Genomic DNA, 15,724 nt, shown 5'->3' on the forward strand with positions numbered 1-15,724 from the left:
AGAGAACGCACTGCGTATGCATTGGCTGTAACGCCCCAGAGGTGCATTACCACTTCTGCAACCTGCTACTGTCTTCTATGGTTAACCACGTGTCATCCTATGTATTAATTTCCAGATCCTGCAAAATGTGTATTTGTATTTCTGATTATGTAACTGTTCAAGTGTAATATGCCTGGTCCACCCGCAGGTGGCAGCATAAATGGCAGAGCTATTTTACCTAGAATGGAACCCTTCTTTCCATTCTAGCTCTTAGAGAGGGAGGGACTAGTTAGTGAGGAGTTTGTTGAGAGTACCCCCTGCTAGGGGAAGGAAGCAGGAGCCCGTCCCTGCAGGACGAGCTCTGCCTGGGCCAGCTTGAGCACCTTTAGCTCAGCTGGATCTGGAGGCAGAAGCCTGAAGCCTCTGAAACCAGGAGTAAAGTGTTCCCTGGACAAAGCTAGAGACAGACCAGATTACATACAGACCAGATTACAAAGAGAAGTTGCAGCCTACAGAGTAGGCTGAGTTCTATAGCCAGCCTGTTAGCACAGCAGAGCCAGAGTGAAACAGACGTAGCAGAGAGGAGTTTGCCTGCCACAGTTAATGCCAACGCCTGCTGGAAACCAAGACGAAGTCTGTAAACTGTTTGGAGAAACGTTTATGCAAAGTAAAGCTACTGTTCAACTTCATGACAAGGTCTGGACTCAATTTATTTCATCATCTCCTTCATCAACTATCCTTTTTCTGCATTGGAGCCAACGCCTGGGGTTACAGCGTGTCCAGGTAGGAGCACAGTGTCACGTGCAACAATATTAAGGGACATTTAGGCCACCCTACACCACTCTGGCATTCCTACACCTGGGTACCATCCACTACATAACTTAAAGGGGCCCTGTGCCCTCGTTGCTTCACTGCAACTGGCATCACGACAAAACAAGCAATTGTCTTTCCCTCTTAAAGGGACCCCTGGCGGTGGCGTAACGCTGCACGGCCACCTCTTCATATACTTCGATGGGACTGCCGGGAATAGCTGAGCTAGGGCTTGGCTATTTTTGGAACTCCTATAGAAATGAATGGAGGACGTCTGGATATGCGCAGTGCGCTCTTCTACCCTTTGGGAGCTTTATTCTAGAGATAGGTGCAGGTCCTAGAGGTGGGACCTGCACCTATCTGACATAGGGGGCATATCCTAGCGATATGCCATCAATGTCTGAGGTGAGACTGCCCCTTTAATTACACACTAGGAGAAGTATATAATGACACGGTGGACGGGCAAGAATGATTCTGTCTCTGGCGCATGCGCAGACGAGGTGGATTCAGGAGTTTGCACATGTGCCAGTTCTGGTCCCATCCACAGTGGAAGTAACGTTCCTTCCATAGCCCAGGCTGGAGACCTGGTAAAGTATGTGACGTCAGCGGAAGCTGGATTTTCAGAAGAGGAGGCCGCTCCACACAACTTCGAAATGGTAAGTATATTACATATTTCCCCTACAGGGTGTATTAAGGTGGCTTTGAGGGGCCACTGGGACCCAGAAAACCCCTTTAAATTCAATGGGAGAAATAGAAATACATATGTGGCTGTATCCCTGTAGGTGGCGCTCTGCTGGAACCTTTTGAAGGAGACTCTTCTGCACAGGAGTCTGGACCCTGGGAATGTATGGAATGACCCAGGGTCGGACTGGCCCACCAGAGGATCCTCCAGTGGGCCCAAGTTCTGACAATAAGGGACCCCTAATAAAACAGGGCCCTTAAGGTCCTATATACTGTGGGGTTTCGCTCTGGTAGATAGGGTAAGCGTGCGCAGTACAGAGTCAAAATACAAGTTCCTAACTCAAAATGTCAGTGTTTATTCACAATTGCACAAAACTGTAACTTTACAGTCTTGGTGTTAATTCACACACAATGGAAAGTTCATATAATACAAGTCACCTTGCTGGCAGTTCTGTCTCCAGTAGTCCACAGCAGGCTTTAGGGGGCCTGTTTCCCCAGCGTGCGGCTCTAGGCCCTTCAGCACGGCACAAAGCCTCAGATCCCAAAAAACAGGGACTCCTCTGCTGAGCCCAGCTGCCTATTTAAGGACAGCCAGGTGTTGCCAAAACCCGGAACGACACTTAAACTCCGGTCCGGTATTTGACCTCACCTGGCTGGAAATCAGCCCAGCGGCACATGCTGGGAGGAAAATACCTGCCTTGCCAGACACAACCCCTCACTGTGTCACAATACTCAGAGGGTGGGCCCTCAGAATCATCAACTCTGGTGGGCCCAAGGGACTTCAGTCCGACCCTGGAGCGAACGACCTCATATATAATTAACATTAAAGGAGTTTCCAGTTTGTTTGTTTTTTATCTGGAAGAGAGCAGGGACTGTAAAATTTATGTACAACACTACTCCTGAAACGCCAAAAAGTCACCATTGCTCACTGATCCAGTGCCGTTCATACACATGTGACCTCTGAGGTCAGTGACTGGCTGCAGTGCTCCTTGGTCACAAGTGCATGAATGGCAGTGGATTGGCGAGTAATGATTTTATTTAACCCATTCTTCCCCATATATAATAAAAATTTAATCCCGCTGGACAACCCCTTTAGGCCTCATGCACACGACCGTATTTTTTCACGGTCCGCAAAACTGGGTTCCGTTGGTCCGTGATCCGTGACCGTTTTTTTCGTCCGTGGGTCTTCCTTGATTTTTGGAGGATCCACGGACATGAAAAAAAAGTCGTTTTGGTGTCCGCCTGGCCGTGCGGAGCCAAACTGATCCGCACTGGCCACCAATGAAATTAAAACTGGGGAGGGAGGGGGGTCTGCCCCCTGCTGCCTGGCAGCCCCTGATCTCTTATAGGGGGCTATGATATGCACAAATAACCCCTTCAGGTGCAGCACCTGAGGGGTTAATTGTGCGGATCACAGCCCCCTGTAAGAGATCAGGTGCTGCCAGGCAGCAGGGGGCAGTCATGTACACAGTTCTCAGTATATTCTAACTAGAAGCGTCCCCATCACTATGGGAACACCTCTGTGTTAGAATATACTGTCGGATTTGAGTTTTCACGAAGTGAAAACTCAGCTCTGAAAAAGCTTTCATACAGACGGATCTTCGGATCCGTCTGTATGAAAGTAACCTACGGCCACGGATCAAGGACGCGGATGCCAATCTTGTGTGCATCTGTGTTCTTTCACGGACCCATTGACTTGAATGGGTCCGTGAACCGTTGTCCGTCAAAAAAATAGGACAGGTCCTATTTTTTTGACGGACAGGAAACACGGATCACGGATGCGGCTGCAAAACGGTGCATTTTCCGATTTTTCCACGGACCCATTGAAAGTCAATGGGTCCGCGAAAAAAAATGGAAAACGGCACAACGGCCACGGATGCACACAACGGTCGTGTGCATGAGGCCTAATAAAAAAGTTCATGACCTGGTTGTTGGAGCGGCAGCAATTGTTTTTTTTTTTGGAGAGGGGGGCACTTCTCTATATAAGCATCAGTAGCAGAGTTCATGGTAGGGGGTTCCCCGCATGAAGTCTGTTTGGTGTTGGGTATATAGAGGACATTGTGCCCTAGGCAGACCCCCCCCCCCCACACATATTAGTGGAACCTAAACAATACGCATGCACACTGTCCTCAAAACTAATATAATTATCATCAGTATATAAATATATAAGATATATAGCGCCAATACAGAGGGGCGCATTATATGTACTAAAGAGGGGGCCATTGTATATACTATACAGGGGGCACTGCAACGGGGCTTTATAAAATACTGGGGCCACTATAGGAGGCACTATAACTTACTAGCACAAGGGGCTTTAAAGGGGGGCACTATAGGGGGCTTTATTTCTACTAGGGGCCCTATGGGGCAATTATTAATATGAGGGGTATTATTATTAAGCACAATATGGGGGGCATTACCAATAAGGGGGTTGCTTTTGGGGGTACTATTAATATTCGGGGCAGTATAAGAGCACTATTATTATGGGGGGGGGACTATCTTTATGGCAGTATAATTTGTACAGTATTTGGGGGCCTTGGGGAGCACAGGGGCCACAGTATTGGGGGTGGCAGCAGGAGGACAATGTTGGGGCACAAGAAGGGGAAGGATGATAGAAAATCAAGGAACCTAAGATGTCGGTGTGCCGAATTCTGTAGACACAGCAAGAACCTTATATATATATCTTACATAAATTGTACTTTATATTTGTGCGGGTAGAGAGGGGCCCGATACTGAGTTTTGCTATGGGGCCCCATGATTTCAATGTACGCCCCTGCTTGGTGCCTTATTTACGGAACCAAGCTATTATCTATGGGTACAACCTTCTCAAGAAAGCATAGATATGTCTTGGGGTCCTACCTCACCCCGTCTGATCTCCAGCCCCAAACCTCCCCGTTGCGCCCCTGTAATGCGCCTGTAGCTCCGCACTGCCCTCTGCTGGACGAGAGGGCGGTTTACAGCGATCCTCCAATACGTCCTTAGCTCCGCACTGCCCTCTGCTGCAGGGGAGAGGGTTTTACAGCGCTCCTGTAAGGCGTCCATAGCTCCGCACTGCCCCTGCTGGAAGAGAGAGGGTTTTACAGCGCTCCTGTAATGCGTCTGTAGCTCCGTACTGCCCTCTGCTGGACGAGAGGGCGGTTACAGCGATCCTTCAATACGTCTGTAGCTCTGCACTGCCCTCTGCTGGACGAGAGGGCGGTTACAGCGATCCTCCAATACGTCTGTAGCTCTGCACTGCCCTCTGCTGGACGAGAGGGCGGTTACAGCGCTCCTTCAATACGTCTGTAGCTCCGCACTGCCCCCTGCTGGAGGAGAGAGGGTTTTACAGCGCCCCTGTAATGCGTCTGTAGCTCCGCACTGTCCTCTGCTCGAGGAGAGAGGGTTTTACAGCGCTCCTGTCGTCCATAGTTCCGCACTGCCCCCTGCTGGAGAAGAGAGGGTTTTACAGCGCCCTGGTAATGCGTCTGTAGCTCCGCACTGCCCTCTGCTGGAAGAGAGAGGGTTTTACAGATGCCCCTGTAATGCGTCAGTAGCTCCTGCACTGCCCCCTGCTGGAAGAGAGAGCGTTTTGCAACGCTCTAATCTGACGCGTATGTAGGACACGGTGTTTTACAGAACGGGTTGGTCTCTCCACTGCCATCTGGTGGGCACAGCTGATCATTGCAGCAGTCGTGCTGCTCCGCTCGTATAGAAGGCTCAGCTACGCCCTCCATTCCGGGGACGGGTTGTGTCGTAACATCCGCTTCCGGTTTAGGATTCCAGGCGCAGAAGACTAGTGCTGCTGGTGAGAGTTGTAGTACTGTCTGATTTGTTTGCTGCGTGTGGATATTTTGTATCTGCCAGCACTAGACATCCTGTGTGCTAGAGAATGCATGGCTAATGACTATAGATGTAGCAGAGCTGAGTTGTTCTTTTTTCCCGCTGTGCACTGAGTGTCAGCTCTGCTACATCTGTACTGTGTTGTTATATTGTGTGCTCTCATGCACTAGAGAATGGCTATAGATGTAGCAAAGCTGAGTAGGTCTTTGCTTCTGCTGGGTCCGGAGAGTCATTTTATTAAACACATCAGCTCTGCTACATCTGTACTGTGTCCTTTTATTGTGTATTATTGCACTATAGCTGCAGCGTGTGACTTTCCAGCCCTTGGTGGACTATAAGTCACAGCATTGCTTTGTCACTGGTTGTGAAAGTGTACTATTACTCTGTATGGGGCGTTCTTTGCCTCCGTCTTGAGATGTTGATAAGAACGTTGCGCTGTATCTGTCCATTAAAACGTCGCCTTAATGTCTTAGGTGTCAGCAGCAATGTCTGGTCGGTTGTCAGGAGCCTCTTCTGTGTGGCACTGACACTGCTGGGTCCACGTGGCAGCCTGGAGCGGCGCAGTGGTCACCCAGCCGCCGTAGTGTCTGTTGCCGGGCAACTGCTTGCCTAGAATTCCCATAAAATTAGTTACAGGGTCTAGTGGCTGCACTGACATGCTGGGAGTTGTAGTTTCACAGATCGTGGCAGACTACACCGGGGGGGGGGGCCTGATACGGTAATGGATGTGTCGCCATACTATAGGGTGTATGCCGAAATACTTGGACTTGGGTCACCTTGTATCTTGTCCCGTCAGGTGGTGGCTGTTGATCTCCCAGCATGCCTTTCCTCCACGGCTTCCGGAGGATAATCTTTGAATACCAACCTCTGGTAGATGAGATCCTGGGAGCGGTGGGCATTCATGACCCGGAGCAAACGGAGGTGCCGCCGAGCACCGGCAGGTGAGAAGGTTTGGCTTTATTATTTCAAGATCTCTGCTTGCTGAAACCCTCTGCAGCCTAAGTCTTCGTTCACACCCACGTAGGAGGATCCTTGGCAGATTCTGTTAAAAATTCTAGACAAAATAGCGTAGGACCCTGGCGTCCGTCACGTGATGGATCCGGTCTTCCATATCACAGCTGAGGGTTTGTCCCAATTATATGCAGCCTGTGACTAGATTGGATCTACAATGATACATTGTAACACGTGATCAGGACACTGGATACATTGTATCATGTAAGGGCTCTTTCACACTTGCGTTGTTGTGTTCCGGCATAGAGTTCCGTCGTCGGGGCTCTATGCCGGAAGGATCCTGATCAGGATTATCCCCATGCATTCTGAATGGAGAGAAATCCGTTCAGGATGCATCAGGATGTCTTCAGTTCCGGAATGGAACGTTTTCTGGCCGGAGAAAATACCGCAGCATGCTGCGCTTTTTGCTCCGGTCAAAAATCCTGAACACTTGCAGCATCGACGGATCCGGAATTAATGCCCATTGAAAGGCATTAATCCACATCTGGCCTTAAGCTAAACGTCGTTTCAGCGAATTACCGGATCCGACGTTTAGCTTTTTCTGAATGGTTACCATGGCTGCAAGGACGCTAAAGTCCTGTTTGCCATGGTAAAGTGTAGTGGGGAGTGGGGGAGCAGTGTACTTACCGTCCGTGCGGCTCCCCGGGCGCTCCAGAGTGACGTCAGGGCGCCCCATGCGCATGGGGCGCCCTGACGTCATTCTGGAGCGCCCCGGGAGCAGCATGGACTGTAAGTATACTGCTCCCCCGCTCCCCACTACTACTATGGCAACCAGGACTTTAATAGCGTCCTGGCTGCCATAGTAACACTGAACGCATTTTGAAGACGGATCCGTCTTCAAATGCTTTCAGTTCACTTGCGGTGTTACGGATCCGGCGGGCACCTCCGGCAAATGGAGTACACGACGGATCCGGACAACGCAAGTGTGAAAGAGGCCTAAACAAGAATGATCCCGTTCACTGACAGCAAGCAGAGATCTGGGGATACGTGTGACATGGGGTGGAGGGGACACATATTTGCGGTGCACTTCACGCTTCCTGTTCTGTTTGCCCGCAAGCTACCTGGCCGATGACGGTGAGAAGTTTCTTGCTTTGAATGAACTTCTGGAGAGACATTCGCAGTCGGCGTTCTACCGCGAGGGGATCAGCTACTCCCTCCTGAAGGTGGCAGAGCTGGGGCTGGTCGCGGCTGCCGAGATCCTCCTCCAGTACGGCGCCGACCTCAGCTTCGAGGGTAAATACTTTAGTGTACTTTTAATCCAGGCCTTTCTTCGATCTGTCTCTGGGAAAGCTGGGTGACGTGTAAGATGGCTGCCAGGGGGCATGGCACCCAGCTTTCCCAGGAGATGTATCGCCATGTAATAACCTGGGTGATAGCCGGTGCAGCCCCCCCATGGTAGGTCATCAATATGTGATCGTGGGGGTAACTGCCGATCAGCTGTTTGAAGAAGCCACAGCGCTCCCTCCGTTTTCTTCCTCGACCAGTGATGTCACGTTCATCAGTCACATGATCAGATCAGTCCTATTCAAGTGAATGGTCCTGCGCTGCAATACCAAGCACAGCCACTATACCATGTATGGCGCTGTGCTTGATATCCTGCGAGTAGGCTGCGGCACTCCGGGGTGTCACCTTCCCCCACCAATCGGATATTGATGACCTGTCCTGAGGATTATACTCCTAGAAAACCCCTTTAAGAAATGGCAGAAATTTTACTTCGATCTTGGCTCATATTCTGCATTATTCCACATTGCTGGATTCCATGGTTGATATTTTTTTTTTTATGCGCAAATCTACTGTGCGAGCGTACTCTTAAAGAGCACCCGTCACCTCTACTGACATGTGTCTGTTTTACTGACTTACCTGTGTAATAAAAATAATCTGACGCTGGCAGCACTGAATGGATAGAATCAGAATCTTACCCCCCCCCTCCAAATGGTAAGAGTCTGATTCTATCCATTTAGTGCTGCCAGTGTCAGATTATGCAGGGACACACCCCCAACTGGTAACACCCATCTGAGCCTTCAATGCAAACTGCTAGTAATTCCTTCGTAACTTCTAGTAGGAATAATAAAGGAATAGCACATCGTAATCATAGGAATAGATGCTGCAGAATTGTTATTACGTGGGGGATGCAAGTAGTTACTACAACAGACGGGTTCCCCAATATTTTTTAAGGCAGGGTTTATTCTAAAATAGAAAAAAAAAAACACCTTCTCTCACCTTTAAAATGTCCATGTTGCTCTGATCCCTCCCTAGTAGTGTTAAGCGAACTTGTGTTTTAAGTTCGGCGTCTAAAGTTCGGGTTATCGAAGAATCGAGTTATGGATTCCGCTACCACGAACCATAACAGAATTTAGAATCCATAACGCGATTCTTCGATAACCCGAACTTTAGACGCTGAACTTAAAACACAAGTTCGCTCAACACTACTCCCTAGTTTTAAAAAGTATTGGAGAACCCCTTTTAAGAACCCAGAAAACCCCCTTAAAGGGTTTGAACAATCCCTGTGTGTTTGGAGGCTCCGCCATCCTGATCACAGGGCGTCCTAATACTTGGACCTTCAGCGATCGTCTCTAATCTGAGGCCAGTGCTCAGTTCTCCTGCAGCTCCCCCACAGGATAAATGAAGCATTACACCCACAGTGGGGTCCTCCACAGCGTCTTGTTGATGCTCTCGACTCTAGATAATAAATGAGGGCCCCGAATGGTCGACCCACCTTCTATTAGCTCAAATTTCTAAAAGTGGCAGTACAGATGTTGACGCCAGTGAACCGGATGTTGTGTCTTCCCAGATCCTGTGACGTACTACACGCCCCTTCACATCGCAGTCCTCCGGAACCAGCCCGACATGGTGGAGCTACTGGTTCAGAGTGGAGCGGATATTAACAAGAGGGACAGGGTGAGCTGCATCACCCCCTGTGCCATGTGCCCATTGGTATACTTGGCACACCCCCATGCTATACATCTATGACATAGCCACCAGATTCCCAGGCCTTAATAATCCAGTGTAGATGTAATATCTCTGCTTGCTGTCTGTACCTCACTGTGAATTCTTTCTCTCAGATTCATGAGAGCAGTCCCCTGGACCTGGCCAGCGAGGAGCCTGAGCGGCTGCCCTGTTTGCAGCGACTTCTCGACCTCGAAGCGGATGTGAACGCAGCAGATAAAAACGGTCAGTGACGGGTAGGGGCGACGAGGCGCTCAGTTGGCAGAAGGGTCGGGTCTTCTCTTCAGCAACGAACCTCAGCGTTTAGAATTTTAGGGCGATTTCCCATTTGTGGACAATTCCTTTAAATCTGTCCATGTGTTTAATACTGGCACCTCATTCTTGGCAGGTAAGACGGCTCTGCTACACGCCCTGGCCAGCAGTGACGGAGTCCAGATCCACAACACTGAAAATATCCGGTTGCTTCTGGAAGGAGGTAAGTGACCCCCCCAAAATAAAATAAAAAATTGCAAGGGTCAAGAGGGCGGATGCAACCAATTCACGGAACGAAGGCTGTGTCCTAGAATGACCGCTTTTGACACTTTTTTTGGGGGGGATTTTTATAGCCATACATAAGTTTCCATCATGTGCTGCTCACCGGGGAGCAGAGCTTGTTACATACATCATGATCAGGGCAGGTCTTAAAGGGGTTGTCCGAGATTTTTATATTGATGGACTCCTACCGATCTGAGGATAGGACAAGTCCGCTTCCTTGCTTCAAGTCAAGGTAAGTGCGCCCCCCCTAACCGTCCCCTCTTTTGTTAGCTTGACAGCCTGCAGTGTGGCCGGGATCGCATATGTCTCGTGCATGCGCGGTGCGGTAAGGCGCGATTCTGTCTCCGGCTGCCGCTGTTAGCTGGGTTTCAGCGGCACACTGCGCATGCGCGAGACTTGTGCCATACCTGCTGCGCTGCAGGCTGTCAATCTAACAAGAGGGGGCGTGCTTACCTAGACTTGAAGCAAGGAACCCTCATTTGCATGCGGCGATCATGCGCCTCAGACATCTTGCACAAGAACACCATTAGAAGCCGGATGTTAACGGCTTTGAGGTACTGCTGGCGGTTTATGATTTATGACGACCGGTTCCCTTTAAAGGCTAAAATGAGCCCCGTTTATTTAGAGTTAGAGGAGCGTTACTGAAACCGTATTTCCCTGCAATCTGTCAGGGCGGCCATTGACTTTCTTTCTTTAAGAAGTCTCCCCGCACCGTACTGTAAGACTATTCTGAATGAAGAGGGGGGGGGGGGGGTCCTTATCATCAAATGTCTTTTGTGCTGGAGGACCCAACCAGTGTATGGAGCTCACTAGGAACTGTGCAATACTTCATTTCTCCAGCGGTGGCACTGCAGGGAAATTGAACACTTGCTGCCACCGCTGATCGCTACTGATCACTGGAGGTCTATGCTGCAAGTCAAAATGTGGTGAGGGGATTGTGATCATAGTGCTGGTCCTGAGCTACGACTTACCTCCACTTTTCTCTCCTAGGTGCCGACGTAAAGGCCATGACCAAAGACTGCGACACCGTATTTTCAAGCATCATCTTCCTACTGGGAGAGATTGTTGGATCCGATAAAGAGGAGGCAAAGCTGATTAACCATTTCTGCTTCCGGGTCAGCCAGCTGCTGATGGCCCACGGCGCAGACCCCAGCGAGTGCCCGTCGCACGAGTCCCTCACTCACACGTGTCTCAAAAGCTTCAAGCTCCACTTTCCTCTCCTGCGTTTCCTTCTGGAATCGGGCGCCTCGTACAACTGTTCCCAGCACGGCCCCTCCTGCTGGTCCGGCTTTCACATAGTCTTTGACAGGCTGTGCACTTACCTGGGCAACTGCGAGGACTGCGACTCTGTGGACCTTCTGAACAAAGCCGAGGACGTCCTGGAACTGATGGTCGCCCAGTCTCCGAGGGTCACCCTGCCCAGGAACTTTGACCTTAACACGTCGAGCTGCAGGGTCCACGCTGACAAAGTCAACGCCCTACACCAGTCCCTAAAACAGCTGGAGCAGTCGCCCCCTACCCTGAAGCATCTGTGCAGGGTCTACATCCGCCGGAGGCTCAGGCCTTGGCCCGTGGATGTCAAAGTGAAATCCTTGCCCCTTCCAGACCGCCTGAAACTCTACCTTCTTATCCATCCCGCTGCCTCCTATGAAGAGGACCTTTAGAGGTGGACCCCCGGGGAGGAGACTTTGTCCCATGTTCTTTGTTTCCACCTAAGAAATCGGGTGTCTGCAGAGCAGAGGTGCCCGTCGCCCCCCCATACATGTATTCTCGTGCTTGTGATCTTAAAGGGTGTAGTAGTCAATGGCCCATCCATTTCATCAGGGTATGGAACCCCTTTAATTGGACCTGAATTTCTGCATGATCCTCTCCTCCGGACCTGACGAGGAGAATGCGGTAGTCTAATAAACGGAGATATGGTTGTGTGGGACGACGAGGGGTGAATTTTCCAGTTTGTCCTCAGGAGCTCTACTGGTTCCTATGGGGAAACTTTAAAGAGGTTCTCTGCTCTACACCGATCAATGACCGGTCATCCATATCAGATTGGTGGGAGTCCGACAATGATCGGCTGTATGGATGGATGGAGGCAGGAGGCTGTGTACACTGTGTAGTACCTGGCGCCAACCTACGTAAGCTTAGTTCCTATTCACTTGAAGGGGAGTTGAGCTGCAGTACCCCGACCCGGCCACTACGCGTTGTATGGCGCTGTCAACCTCCAGCTCCGGACACTGTATAGCTTCTGATGCCACAACAAACTGAAACTGCTGATTGGTGGGGGTCCGACGCCTGGCACCCCCACCAATCTGATATTGATGACCTATCCCGTAGTTCTCCAGCTGTCATGACACTACAACTCCCAGCCTGCACTATTGGAGACCACGGCTCTCTGGGATACATATGCAAAATGGTAACTAAAAAAGGAAACGGGTCTCTACGGCGCCACCTAGAGGCAACCAAGCTATAAAGCATAAGTTCTGCTGTCTTAAAGAATTTGGGGTTGGGTTACCAACCGACCCTAATGCCTCATTCACACGTCAGTGTTCGGTCAGTGATTTTTCTCTAAACACAGAACAGGTGCAGATCTTTCCCTTATGTCTGTGGAGGCTCCACTGATGGAAATCACTGACGTGTGAATGAGGCTTAAGGCCTTATGCACACGAATGTATGTATTTTGCATAGGGCTGCAGCTAACGATTATTTGAATAATCGATTAGTTGTCGATAATTTCATCGATTAATCGGGAAAAAAACACCAAAATGACAAAGGGTTTATATGATTTTACTTGAAAAATTATGTTCAAAGGCCGTATTAAAACAAATTGTGGATGGCACTGTTATGGGGGTTCTGTGGATGGCACTGTTATGGGGAGGGGGATCTGTGGGTGGCACTGTTATGGAGGGGGATCTGCGGATGGCACTGTTATGGAGAGGGGGATCTGCGGATGGCACTGTTATGGAGAGGGGGATCTGTGGATGGCACTGTTATGGGGAGGGGATCTGTGGGTGGCACTGTTATGGGGAGGGGATCTGTGGGTGGCACTGTTATGGGGAGGGGATCTGTGGGTGGCACTGTTATGGAGAGGGGGATCTGTGGGTGGCACTGTTATGGAGAGGGGGATCTGTGGGTGGCACTGTTATGGAGAGGGGGATCTGTGGGTGGCACTGTTATGGAGAGGGGGATCTGTGGATGGCACTGTTATGGGGAGGGGATCTGTGGATGGCGGCGTAACGTCACTTACTCACGTGACGCGCCTGCTCCACCTACTTTATGAATGAAGCAGGCGGTGATTTAAAGTAAAAGTTACTGCCGGTGAGCTAAAGTTCAAGGACCCGCAGGCATAGCAACGAATCGGCTGATTATTCGATAACCGGATTCATTGACAACTAATCCCATTATCGATAACGTTGATTAATCGTTGCAGCCCTAATTTTGCAGTCTGCAAAATACGGATACCGGCCGTGAGCGTCCTGCAGGCCCCATTGTCAAAATGCCCTATTCTTGTCTGCAAAACAGAAAAGACTAGGACACATTCTATTTTTTATTTTTGCAGGAAATACATATACAGTGCTGCCCATAATTATTCATACCCCTGGCAAATTTTGACTTAAAGTTACTTTTATTCAACCAGCGAGTAATTTTATGACGGGAAATGACATCGGTGTCTCCCAGAAGATAATAAGACGATGTACAAGAGGCATTATTGTGGGGAAAAACATTTCTCAGCTTTTATTTACATTTGAGAAAAAAGTGCCCAGTCCAGAATGATTCATACCCTTCTCAATAATCAATAGAAAAGCCTTTATTGGCTATTACAGCGATCAGACGCTTCCTATAATTGCAGACCAGCTTCTTGCAGGTCTCCACAGGTATTTTTGCCCATTCATCTTTAGCAATGAGCTCCAAATCTTTCCGGTCGGAGGGTCTTCTTGCCATCACCCTGATCTTTAGCTCCCTCCACAGATTCTCAGTTGGATTCGTCTGGACTCTGGCTGGGCCTCTCCAAAACGTTAATGTTGTTGTCCGCTAACCATTTCTTCACCACTTTTGCTGTGTGTTTTGGGTCATTGTCATGCTGAAATGTCCACTGGTGCCCAAGGCCAAGTTTCTCCGCAGACTGCCTGATGTTGTCGGTGAGAATCCTCATGTATTGCTCTTTTTTCGTGGTGCCGTTTACTGTGATTGGGTTCCCTGGTCCATTGGCTGAAAAACACCCCCAAAGCATTAGGTTCCCACCACCATGTCTGACAGTGGGGATGGTGTTCTTTGGGTTGAAGGCTTCTCCTTTTTTACACCAAATGAAGGAAACATCATTGTGACCAAACAATTCAAGAAGTCTTCTTCTTTGTCCAGATGAGCTTTTGCAAAGGCCAAGAGAGCTTTTGTGTGCCTTATCTGGAGACGTGGCATCCTCCTTGGTCTGCAGTGTCCGTTGGATTGTCTGCCTTGAGACATTGCCACCAGCAGAGCCCAGATTCACCAGGATGGCCTTGGTGGTGATACTTGGGTTCTGTTTCACCTCTCTAACTATCCTCCTGGCAGCACAGGTGTCCCTTTTGGCTTCCGACCACGTCCTCTGAGACTTTCCACAGTGCAGAACATCTTGTATTTTTTTATAATACTTTGCACTGTAGGCACTGGAACTTGAAAGCATTTAGAAATGGCCTTATAGCCCTTTCTTGACTTGTGAGCAGCCGCAGGTCCTCACTGAGCTCCTTTGTCTTAGCCGTGACTGTCCACAAACCAACTGCAGAGAGCTGCTGTTTTTCACCTGTTGAGTTGATTAAAACAGCTGTTCCCAATTAATCAGGGTAATTAGGAGGCTTTAGAACAGCTTGGACTATTTGGAATGGTATAGAACTTTAGATTTTTCCACAGACTGTGACCGTTTTTGAAGGGTATGAATAATTTGGGACTGGACTCTTTTTTTTTTTTTTTGCTCAAATGTAAATAAAGGCTGAGAAATGTTTTTTCCCCCACAATAATGCCTCTTGTACATCGTCTTATTATCTTTTGGTAGACACCGATGTCATTTTCCCTCAAAAAATTACTTGCTGGTTGAATAAAAGTAACTTTTAGTCAAAATTTGCCAGGGGTATGAATAATTATGGGCAGCACTGTAGCACACAGTATGCTGTCTGCGTTTTTTTTCCGTCCCCATTGAAATGAATGGGTCTGCATTCAAGTTAGAGAACACCTGAGCATGTTGGGAGTTGTAGTGCCGAAGGTTGCTGATCCCTGCCCCAGATAATGGTAGTCCATGTTTAAAAGGGTTGTCTCACCTCCAACACTGATGGCCTATCTTTAGAACGCAGCGGCCAAAGTTCAGCAGAGCACATCGGGGAGCGCTGAAAATAGCTGGGCGGTGCACTATTTTCGGAAGTCTCATAGAAATGAATGAATGAATGAAGCGCGCACTGTGCAAGAGCCGCAACCGCTCCATTCACTTCTTTGGAACTGACCTGTAAAGGGAAGATGACTTGCCTGCTTCCTGGCGCCGGTTCTCCGCTCTTTCTCCTCTCGGCCCGGGCTGATCGCCATCAACATACGGTTTGACATCGCTGCAGCAGAAACCGGATCCCTTTGTGTCATGTGACCATTTGTCATGACACAAGGAGAGTTGGTCTCCGTTGCGGCAATGTTAAACTGGATTTTTACAGCAAGGGAAGTAAGCTTCCTTTACACGCCCGGCCCCAACCCCTTTATTGATTGATCAGACATTGACTTACAGGGTAGTGACCTATAGGGGGCACTGGAGAGTTTTCTGGACGACGGCTACATTGCATCGTCTCCATGGAAAGGATGTTAGGGAGAGTTCACATCTCTGCTTCATTTTCCGTTCTTCTGATCCGTCAGAAAAATAAAAATATTCTGTTGCGCACTTGGCATCCATTTTTTTTTTAAGATAGAAAATAAGTCCTGCATGCAGTACTTTTTTTTTTTTGGTTTT

The 15,724-nt window shown here is 49.2% G+C and overlaps 1 protein-coding gene across 1 annotated transcript; it reads left to right on the forward strand.

Annotated features, from left to right (window-relative positions):
- The first annotated feature begins 5,203 nt into the window (after positions 1 to 5,203).
- ASB6 (ankyrin repeat and SOCS box containing 6) lies at positions 5,204 to 12,307 on the forward strand. The gene is made up of 7 exons (XM_040405670.1): positions 5,204 to 5,251; positions 6,083 to 6,227; positions 7,355 to 7,530; positions 9,089 to 9,195; positions 9,360 to 9,468; positions 9,632 to 9,718; positions 10,768 to 12,307. The coding sequence occupies exons 2-7, from the start codon at positions 6,106 to 6,108 to the stop codon at positions 11,439 to 11,441; spliced, it is 1,275 nt and encodes a 424-aa protein (XP_040261604.1). The 5' UTR covers positions 5,204 to 5,251; positions 6,083 to 6,105; the 3' UTR covers positions 11,442 to 12,307.
- Positions 12,308 to 15,724: the final 3,417 nt, after the last annotated feature.

Source organism: Bufo bufo, chromosome 8 (genome assembly GCF_905171765.1).
Source record: "Bufo bufo chromosome 8, aBufBuf1.1, whole genome shotgun sequence".
NCBI lineage: Eukaryota > Metazoa > Chordata > Amphibia > Anura > Bufonidae > Bufo > Bufo bufo.

Coding starts and splice junctions, on each gene's coding strand:
- ASB6 (XM_040405670.1), top strand. CDS start 6,106: ATGCCTTTCCTCCACGGCTTCCGGAGGATAATCTTTGAATACCAACCT. Junction 7,531..9,088: donor CGCCGACCTCAGCTTCGAGG/GTAAATACTTTA, acceptor GTGTCTTCCCAG/ATCCTGTGACGTACTACACG. Junction 9,469..9,631: donor GAACGCAGCAGATAAAAACG/GTCAGTGACGGG, acceptor CATTCTTGGCAG/GTAAGACGGCTCTGCTACAC.